Source organism: Urocitellus parryii, chromosome 10 (genome assembly GCF_045843805.1).
Source record: "Urocitellus parryii isolate mUroPar1 chromosome 10, mUroPar1.hap1, whole genome shotgun sequence".
Classification (NCBI taxonomy): domain Eukaryota; kingdom Metazoa; phylum Chordata; class Mammalia; order Rodentia; family Sciuridae; genus Urocitellus; species Urocitellus parryii.
In genome coordinates this window covers 70,399,611-70,410,377 of record NC_135540.1, presented here as the reverse complement: position 1 = coordinate 70,410,377, position 10,767 = coordinate 70,399,611, and the positions used below count along the sequence as shown (strand labels likewise).

The 10,767-nt window shown below is 37.7% G+C and overlaps 1 protein-coding gene across 1 annotated transcript in view; it reads left to right on the top strand.

Annotated features, from left to right (window-relative positions):
* Positions 1 to 478: 478 nt before the first annotated feature.
* The window catches only part of LOC144257294 (rho GTPase-activating protein 24-like), a 57,827-nt gene continuing 47,538 nt past the window's right edge, over positions 479 to 10,767 (top strand). Inside the window, exon 1 of the mRNA XM_077803509.1 lies at positions 479 to 551. Within this exon, the coding sequence (XP_077659635.1) occupies positions 497 to 551 (55 nt within the window). The 5' untranslated portion in view covers positions 479 to 496. The remainder of the gene's footprint in view (positions 552 to 10,767) is intronic.

Here is a 10,767-nt window from a genome sequence, read left to right as displayed (position 1 = left end):
TGTGTTCAGTGAATCCTGCAGTGTGCAGCCCCTGCTGCAAACGAAAATCCAAGCTCTGGGGACCACTATTCCATCTTCTCCCTCTTTCATTATGTTTCTACAGTTCCTCCCTATTCAGCAGCTGTGTGAATAGATTGGATTATGAGTTAATTCAGGCCTATGGGTTGTTGCTAGGACAAAAAAACCCAGGCTTTGTTTAGGAAATGACATTTGTTCTCTAGCTTTCTCCTGGAAACATTAGAGCCTTTCCTTTTTAAGCAGTTTTCTTCCCTCGTTTGGAAACTATGGTAAATATTTTCAAGTCACTGGGTAGGACCTAGTGCTGACTGTATTAGGCACAGTCTGTGTTTCAGGGACTCCCTAGGAGGCTAATGATGAGGAATCTTTGGATGAATCTTTAACTGAATGTGCTCATGTGTTTTTACAGGAGGTGATCGGGGATCGGATGACAGCAAATCATGAGAGCTACCTCCTCATGGCGAGCACCCAGAATGATATGGAAGACTGGGTGAAGTCCATCCGCCGAGTCATATGGGGACCTTTTGGAGGAGGTGAGCATATTTTAAAGTCATAGAAAATCAGAAAGTTAGACCCGACTCATTCTTTCCTTTCCTCTGGCTAATGTTACAATCAGCTCCTAAATTCAAATGGGTGAATGTTAAAATCAGTAGTGAATTATTTAACCTGATTGTCAGACACATATATATTAACTCTTACAGTTTTAATTCAGGTCCCATATCATTAATAACCAACTTCTTCCCTGAATACATTGAATTTTAAAAATGAATGAAGAAGCTTTTTCTTTTCTTGGTTTCGAATTTTTCCATTTTACTAATGGTAAACAGTAGGGCTGGGAATGTGGCTCAGGCGGTAGCGCACTCACCTGGCATGCGTGCAGCCGGGTTCGATCCTCAGCACCAAATACCAACAAAGAAGTTGTGTCCGTCGAGAACTAAAAAATAAATATTAAAAATTCTCTCTCTCTCTCTCTCCTCTCTCACTCTCTTTAAAAAAAAAACTAATGGTAAACAGTAATAGGAAACATATGATAAATGTACATTAGTTAAGAACATCTAGCTATCAAGCAAAATTTGACTTATATCTTTGGAAAAAAATCCCAATTCCCAGATGCTCAATAGCATCAAAACAGAATGCCAAATCTTTTGATGAAAATCTGATGAGTGTTGGAGTTTCAAAAAAAAAATTCTTTGAATTATATAGATATGTGTAGATTTATAGTAAGTTTGTTTAAAAAAAAATCTTAATACACTGTTGAGAATGCATCATATAAAGAATAAGCTAAAAGTTACTATGAATAGAACAAAATAGAGGAAGAAAAGATAAAAGATATGATTTTGATCTAGTGAGAAATATAAACTAGAATGATATAAACCAAAATTATTGAAATAAAAATTTCAATAAATGGAACCAAAAAATGATACAAAAATATCTACAATGACATGTATTTTCAAGAATGTAAAGCCTAATTCTTTTGTTAATATTGTTAAAAATAGTTTTAAATGAAACTAATTTTTAAATTGCTTTCACATTTAAGAAAGCAATTATAATTCCCATATTTATTTTATAGTCTCTTGTGTACTGATAGCACCTGAATTCACAAAGTGAATTTTCTCCCTACACATGTAGCTGATGCTTCTTAAGCTGAGTCAGCATTTTATTTTAGAATAATTTTTAAACCTCAGTTGAAGAAGTTGAAATGTTGGTTGAGTTAAAATAGCAAGTATTGGGCTATGGTTGTAGCTCAGTGGTAGAGTGCATTCTTAGTATATGATAGGTCATGGATTTGATTCCAGCTCCACCAAGAAAGCAAACAAAACAGGGAGATTAAAACAGAAAGATTCACTGAAGACATTAATTGAAGACTAGATTAATGATACGATTCCTAAATTTGTCTACTTTTTAGTAGTGTCTTCTGTTAGGAAAGTGGAAGTTTCCTAAGCAGAGTGATCATTCATTCCAGCTTGCCTGGTAACAGTCTGGTTTACAGCTACCAGACCAGGCTAATTATGCACAGTGTTAGCTTTCACTGGCTCAGTGTCCTAACTTGTATGACGATTTATGTAGCCACCCCATTCATAACCTAAAATGGCAAGTGACCATGTCAAACACTGGAAAAGACTCACAGGCTGAGCCCCCAGCCCAATGTTGTAGCAGAGGATTCCTCATGGCATAAGTAAGAGACATGAACACAACTGGTATAAATTTGCTAGCACCTCCAGGGTTAGAAATTTCTGGGGGCCGTGAGGATGTATCTTTTTAAAGTTCCTATTATTTTTAAAGAACCTCTTGTCCCCTCTGTCATCAGATTTCTGGGGCTCTTAAGTTCAGGAGGAACCTTAATATCTGTTGAAGGAACATTTTTATTGAGGAATTATTCCCATCAAGTATATTATTTTCAAGAGAAATGAATGAGATCCTGTTAGCTTCTCCAAAATCAGTGGCCATAGGTGGTACCATCAGCCCAGAATTCTCAGAAATAATCCCAGTAAGACTGAGGTGAGAGCTATCTATGAATCTTTTTTTTTTTTTAAAGAGAGTGAGAGAGGAGAGAGAGAGAGAGAGAGAGAGAGAGAGAGAGAGAGAGAGAGAGAATTTTTAATATTTATTTTTTAGTTCTCGGCGGACACAACATCTTTGTTGGTATGTGGTGCTGAGGATCGAACCCGGGCCGCACGCATGCCAGGCGAGCGCGCTACCGCTTGAGCCACATCCCCAGCCCAATGAATCTTTAATTCTTTGTACCTGGAAGTGATATTCTAGTAGTCAATGAATTTATATATTTTATCCTATGGAATAATGTACTTCAGGGGTTTTACAAATAGATTTGGGTTTATTTTTAAGAGATGTATTTTTGTACAGAGCACTCATAATAGAAACAATACTCCAAAGAATAAATCTTCCCTGGCTATCTTTATTTAACTGAAGAGTGTTAGGAGATTGCAAGGCAAGCTTTTAAGGTACTCATTTAATTTGCAAGAAATCTTTTGTGATTCCTCTGAGTATAGGATTTTTAAAAAATTAATACATGATTCAACACCAACAGAATTTCAACTCTGATATATTGCAAACTAACACCCATTGTCTTAGTTTTAAATGTTCATATTAATATTAATTAGTTCTGTGCTCAATTAATTAAAATTTAAAGATATAAGTTTGAGTTTTAAACAAAAAATGTATGTGACTAAAAATTTTATCTTATATGAGATTCTACTTAATGTTTCATGAAACATGTTAGAATATTTTGAAACCAGTGTTTTTATTTCTTTTCTTCTGTCCCACATTTTGTGGGTCACACTATGAGTAACAGAACCAGGAAGAAAACCCATGTCTTCCTCTGCTTTAAAGCACACTAGTGTGATCTATTTTGTGTGTCCCACAATTGCAGGTCCGTGGCTTAGGGGTAGTATATTCTTCAGTATATGAAAAATGAAAGTTTTTAAAAGTAGGGTCATTAATAAGTAAGAGACATGAACACATATTTGAGTCTTTCAAATATGCATGAATTGACAACATCAAGAAAATAGAAAAAAATAAAAGGGAGAAAGCATCCACATGTTCGTGCATGGAAGAATGGATAAACAAAATGTGTTACAGACATGTTCCGCAAAGTAGATACTGGAGTCAATGATGGGCCACATATACGATGGCGGTCCTATAAGAGGATATCAACTTAGTGACATCACAGCCATCTTAGTTTAAGTCCACTCTATGATGGTTGCCTGACAAAATTGCCTAGCAACACATTTCTCAGTACATATGTCCACTGTGAAGCAATGCATGACTGCACATTTAGAGAATGGATTATTACTCATCACAAAAGAAGTGAATCACAAGTACATGCTACAACAAGAATGAGTCTTGAAAACATTATGCTAAGTTAAAGAAGTCAGTCACAAATGACCATTGATTATATGATTTCTTTCATGTGAAAGTATAAAATGGAAAATAGAGTCATGGTTGCTTAGGGATCAGATGGAAAGCTAGGTTGGAGGGGAGTGATAGTCAAAATATATTCGGTTACTTGTTGAAAAGGTGAAAATGTTCTAGAATTGACTGTGGTGATGGTTGCACATATTCTGTGAAAATACTAAAAACTCTATTGAATCGCATATTTTAAATGATTTTGTGGTATGTGAACCGTATCTCAACAAAACTGTTAAAAAGTATCTGAATTGCCTTACTTGCCTTTCAAAAGAGAACATATTTTGCTCCCTGTCTTAATTAGAGACTCAGACTTTTTTGTCCTAAATAAAGATTTCTTGGCTTCCACTCTCCTTCCTGCCTCTCAAACTATGGTGGTCATTGTTCTGCTGGCATCCATAAAGACATATGGAAGAAAAGGTGACACATCACCCTTGAGTACATTGTAAATGTTTCTGTTATAGCACTGGCATTTCACTGTGGCAGTTTCATAATTTGTGTCTTTGAAAAATTAAAGTTTTTTATGAGGTGCTTAGGCTTCTCTTTGTCTAGTTTGCATATGCATGCAAAATATTCTCTGACATAACAGTAATGAACATCTGATTAAAATATAGGAAACACATGTTGAAGGGCACCAAGGTTGTTTTCATAGGTTGGCTATTGTGGACTGAGCTGCTATAAACATTGATATGGCTGTGTCACTGTAATATGCTGATTTTAAGTCCTTTGGGTATAAACCAAGGAGTGGAATAGCTGGGTTAAATGGTGGTTCCATTCCAAGCTGTCTGAGGAATCTCCGTTTCTAGAGTGGTTGTACCAATTTGCAGTCCCACCAGCAATGTATGAGTGTATCTTTTCCCTCACATCATTGTCAACATTTATTGTTATTTGTATTCTTGATAATTGCCATCCTGACCGAAGTGAGATGAAATCTCAGTGTAATTTCCTGAGGACCTTGCCTAGCACTTCACTCTTGTAGAAATGTAAAACTGTGTAGTAAAAATCACAAAATACAGGATTTTATGATAGGCCTTACCTTTTTAAAATTTTTTTATATTACATCAGAATGCATTACAATTCATATTACACATATGGAGCACATTTCTTCATATTCTCTGGTTCTATACAAAGTATATTCATACCATTCGTGTCTTCATACATGTACTTAGGAAAATGATGTCCATCTCATTCCACCATCTTTTTTACACCCCTTACCCTCTCCATTCCCCTCCCTCCCCTTTGCCCTATCTAGAGTTTCTCTAATCTTCACATGGTCTCCCTCACAACCTCAGTATGAATCAGCCTCCTTATATCAGAGAAAACATTCCGCATTTGTTTTGGGGGGGATTGGCTAACTCACTTAGCATTATATTCTCCAACTCCATTCATTTACCTGCAAATGCCATGATTTTATTCTTTTAATGCTGAGTAATGTTCCATTACTTATATATATGTATATGTAATGGAACATTACTCATTACTTTGCTGTGTGTGTGTGTGTGTGTGTGTGTGTGTATATATACACACACACGTCAAAGTTTCCCTATCCATTCATCTACTGATGGACATCTAGGTCGGTTCCACAGTTTAGCTATTGTGAATTGTGCTTCAATAAACATTGATGTGGCTGTTGTCCCTGTAGTACGAGGTTTTTAAGTTCTTTGGGTATAGACCGAGGAGTTGGATAACTGGGTCAAATGATGGTTCCATTCCAAGTTTTCCAAAGAATCTCCATACTGCTTTCCATATTGCCTGCACCATTTTGCAGTCCCACTAGCAATGTATGAGTGTGCCTTTTCCCCCACATCCTTGCCAACACTTAATGTTGTTTGTATTCTTAATAGCTGCCTTTCTGACTAGATTGAGATGAAATTCTACTTTTGATTTGCATTTCTCTAATAGCTAGAGATGTAGAACATTTCTTCATGTATTTGTTGATTGATTATATATCATCTTCTGAGAGTATCTGTTCGTTCCTTGGCCCATTTATTAATTGGGTTATTTGTTATTTTGGTGCTTAGCTTTTTGAGTTCTTTATATACCCAAGAGATTAGTGCTGTATCTGATGTGCAAGTGGAAAATATTTGCTTCCAAGCTGTAGGCTCTCTATTCACCTCACTGATTATTTCTTTTGCTGAGAAGAAGATTTTTACTTTGAATCCATCCCATTTATTAATTCTTGATTTTAATTCTTGCACTACAGGAGTCTCATTAAGGAAGTAGGGGCCTAATCTGATATGATGGAGATTGGAGCCTACTTTTTCTTGTATTAGATGCAGGGTCATTGTTTTAACCTAGGTCTTTGATCCACTTTGAATTGAATTTTGGACATGGTAAGAGAAATTGTGCTTAATTTCATTTTGCTGCATGTGTATTTCCAGTTTTCCCTCCACCCTTTGTTGAAGAGGCTGTTTTCTCCAATATATGTTTTTGGCGCCTTTGTCTGATATAAGATAACTGTAATTATGTGGGTTAGTCTCTGTGTCCTCTATTCTATGCCATTGGTCTACCAACCAATTTTGGTGCCAAAACCATGCTGTTTTTGTTACTATTGCTCTGTAATGTAATTTAAGGTCTGGTATAGTGATGCCACCTGCTTTACTCTTCTTGCTAAGGATTGCTTTAGCTATTCTGGGTCTCTTATTTTTCCATATGAATTTCATGACTGCTTTTTCTATTTCTATGAGGAATGTCATTGGAATTTTGATTGGAATTGCCTTACATCTGTAGAGTGCTTTTGGTAGTATGGTCATTTTGATAATATTAATTCTGATAGGTCTTTTTTTTCTTCAAGTATAACAAATTTATAATAAGCATTCAGATGTGGGAGGAGAATTAATGGAAATGTGGAAAGTAGACATTTCCTCTTAATTCCTTAGCCTAATAACTGAATCTAGATACCTCAACTTTGTGCTATCTGCTGAAAACCACTATAAACAGTTGTTTCCCTGTTAACAATGCTAAGAAGCCTGTGGGGTCTGCTCAAAAGTAAATCTAAATATTAGGATGTCGAAACATTTATTTAGCTTTGGAAACATTGATTAGTATTTTTTGTTGTTGTTTTTGCTGTTATTATTGTTGTTGTTTGCTATTTGTTCATTTGTAAACTGGGTTTCTTTCCAATTGTTTTTGTGGCAGTGTTCTTGGATGTGCTTAGCCCAAGATCAGAGGAGTGTGAAAATCCACTAATTGCTCATTAAAGCTTAATGTTTAGACATACTTTAGCTACTCACAAAATTAGTTTTTTCTTCTGTATATTTCTGTCTCAGTATGTAAAGAATTGAGTTAAAGTTCTGGCTATAAAGTAAAATTATTCTTTTAATATTCTCTTAATAACTTCCATGATGCATAATCAGTGTATGTGGAGGCAGGGCTTAGTTCAGTGGCAGTGTGGACTTGCTCAGACACAGGCCAGCTGTGTGATCTTAGAAATCTGGTTTTACTTCTCTTGCCTTTAGTTTCCAATCAAATTTTAGTTTAGTAATTCCAATCAAAATTTAGTTTAGTGACATAAGAATACTGGAAAAAAATCGTATTACCATTCCAGTTCCAAAATCTTGTGGTGACAAGTGTTCTCTTCACACCAGTGCACAGGTGCCTGGGTTTTCCTTTGGGTTCAGATACTCTCAGGTGAACACTGCATCTGCTTCAGTGGTACCAAGTTACACTTATTGGACCTGCTAAATGACAGTCTCACCCACCTGGGTTGCAAGTAAGAGCAGTGATGTGATTAATGAGAGTTACTTGTTAGCACCCCTCAGTTTTGAGAAGCTCTGATTGAATGCCCAGGCAGGAGAAAAGAGGCCTTGGGGGTCATTTGGGGTTAAAGCACCAACATTCCAAATCTGCTTATGGAACAGCCAGGTGGATGAATGATTAACCCAACAAGTCAATTATTCAGTGAGTAGGACTGAAAGGATTGGTGAATGTGGGGGTTGGGTAGAGAGGCTGTATGCAGGAACATGGGGGAAGGTTGAAATTTGAATTGATTTTCAAACCATAACCAGAGAAATTTATATTTGTGTATTAGTATGCACACATACATAAGTTGACTTGTTTTGTGGTTATACCTACAGACTCTTAGCTAGTGGATTTAATTTTATTTTATAGACACTGATATACATAGACATGTATGTAATATGTGTGTTTTAAGGATATCCACCTTACATTAGCACTCACACTTGCAAATTGATTTAACCATACAATATCTGAGAAGATGTCAATCTTGTGCAGGAAAAAAATAAATACATGTAGAACAGAGGGATCGAAAGGTTTACCCCTAGGGAGAGTTTGGTGCTCTGTGATTTCTGGAGGGTTGAACCAGCCAGCTGTAGAGCTGCTGCACAAGACAGGAGCCCAGCCAAGAGGTCAATGCAAAGTCAAAACAGGAGGAAAGGGGTGCGATTCGATTTGCATTGCAGTGTGGCAGCTTCCCTCCTCCCCTCATGTTGTGACTGCACCTGCTACATGTGACCAGCGGGCACTGAAGGCAGCAGCAGCCACAGCTGTGACGAGGCAGCCGCAGCCCTGCCAGTGCCCGCCCAGCTCTCATTGAGAAAAGGGGAGACGGAGCTGGAGGAGGGGGAGGAGAAGCTCCCTGCAAAGCCTCCGCCTCCCTGCACAGCCAGGAGCCTCCTGGAATGGGCACTGGACTGTTCTGACATGGTGATTCCTTGGGGAGCTGGAAGACAGAAGGGAAAAGGGAGCAGCCTGCAGAGAGCATCAGAGGATGAGGGGTGCTATAAAAGGAACAGGGGAGTTCTGTGCGAGGGATATTTCATGCACTGAAATGCTTTTTGGAGAAGGTACCATGATTTTCCTCCCTCTGTGCTCAGATGAAAGGAGCCAACAAGGACTGTCCTGAAGTATTCCTGAGGGGCCTTTTTTGTCATTGTTCCTCTTTCCCCTTGCACAGGGCTATTTGCTGACCTTTCCAGAGGAATCTCAGTCCAGCTGAGAAGATAGTTCTTAATAAAACAAAACAAAACACAACACTCCCTGCTGTTTGGATGGGGGTATACTTTGCTGCAGTTATTTGCCTGTGACATTTTGGAATGTCTGCAGATATTGGAAAAAAAAAAAAAACTATCTTTAAAACTCCTTGGATTAGGCAAAAGAAAAGGAAGGGGTTTTTTGTTTTGTTTTGTTTGTTGTTGTTTTTTGCCAAAAAGGAGTAAGGGCAAGTTGGTAACTTATTCTTAACCCAGGACCTGGATGATCAAAACCTTGGAGTTCTAGGAATCAGCACTTCAAACCTAACAAACATGAGAAGGAGTGGCTGTGAGTTTCCACACAGAGGCAGGTTTTAAAGAAGCCTGAACGGGTCTCAGAACTTGGGGCCTGTATGATGCCTGAAGACCGAAATTCTGGGGTGCGCCCCTCAGGTGCCTTAGCATCGACTCCGTTCATCCCTAAAGCCACATACAGAAGAATCAAACGGTGTTTTAGTTTTCGGAAAGGTAGGTAGATGATATGCTAATGTTCTTTTCATAAATAAACATATATTCTCTCATGCTGTAAATCCGTTTATGCTCAGATAAAATGGGATTTGTGAAAGCAAGAGCTTAGAACTGTATGCGAGTAACTTGGGTGTTTCCTATACTTATTTTTCAAGGCTCATATTGATCTGTTTATTACTGTCTGTGAGTGGGCAGGGTAGGTGTGGCTTAAAGAACGGTGGTCCTATAAGGATCACGTTGAATGACAGGGGACTAAACAAGCTGGACTCACTGTCCTGAAAGGAGGGGCCAGAGCTCTCCTGGGCCCTTCTCAGACCCAAATCAAGCAGCCATTCTGACCTCTTGAGACAGGTCCCTTGTAAATCCCTGTTCTGTGCCCCACAACTTTAGATTTGGTTCTAGCTGCCTGTGTTTGCCTCGTCTCCTCTGCTGAGATGATTTTGATAATCAGATTATCTGTGGTAACCCCTTTTCAGGGGGCTTCCAACTGTATCAATTAATATTGGCTAGAAATAAGAACCACCTTGCCTTTCCAAATGCCTCATAAGACGACGTTGGTAAAGTGCAAAGATACGAGCTGTCAAGAGCAGGGTGGGCCATCCTAACAACTAATGATCAATCAAAGAAACTGAGACATTTCAGAATTGACTGAGTTTGAGAGGGTTAAAAGGTGCAGCAAAAGTACAAGGAAATGTTTTAAGAAAAGGTTTTCATATAAAAATATTTTAAAACTTTCTTTTGCCTTAAAATGAGCTGTTTAAATAGAAACCAAGTAATTAGAATCTTAATGTGAAGCTTAGTGAACCAATAATTTAGTCAGGAGCTGAGTTTAATGACGTTCTCCCTTTTTTCTTTGATCTACCACCTTTTAGTTAATCTTCCTTACCTAGGAGCCAACAAGAAGATAAGGCAGCAAAATAAGAAAAGTCAAATATACAAAATATAGTAGAAACTTTTATTAATGAGACCCTGATACCTTCTGAACATTTCTCTTTAAGTAGTTAAGATCTGGCTATGACCATGTCATATGTTAGCAGCAAGGAATTCAGGAATCACATTTCTCTGACATCTACACAGAAAATTAAATGAGATACAAAGTTTTTATCTTATGTTTTATCGAGTTTGGGGAATTTCATGGATACTATCAGACTGTGTCATTGAAAGAGAATTTGACAATGACAGAGATTGAAAAGACTCAAGGACTAATTGCTTGAAGGACATTTCTCTTTTCATCTCTTTCCCATATATCTTAGCAGTAGCATGAGAAGTTTGGGAATTCTGAATTAACTTTGAAGGACAAAGTAAGGCATTTTTTACCTTTTTCACCTTCCCTCCTTCAGTGTACAGCAGGTCTGCAGGAATCCCT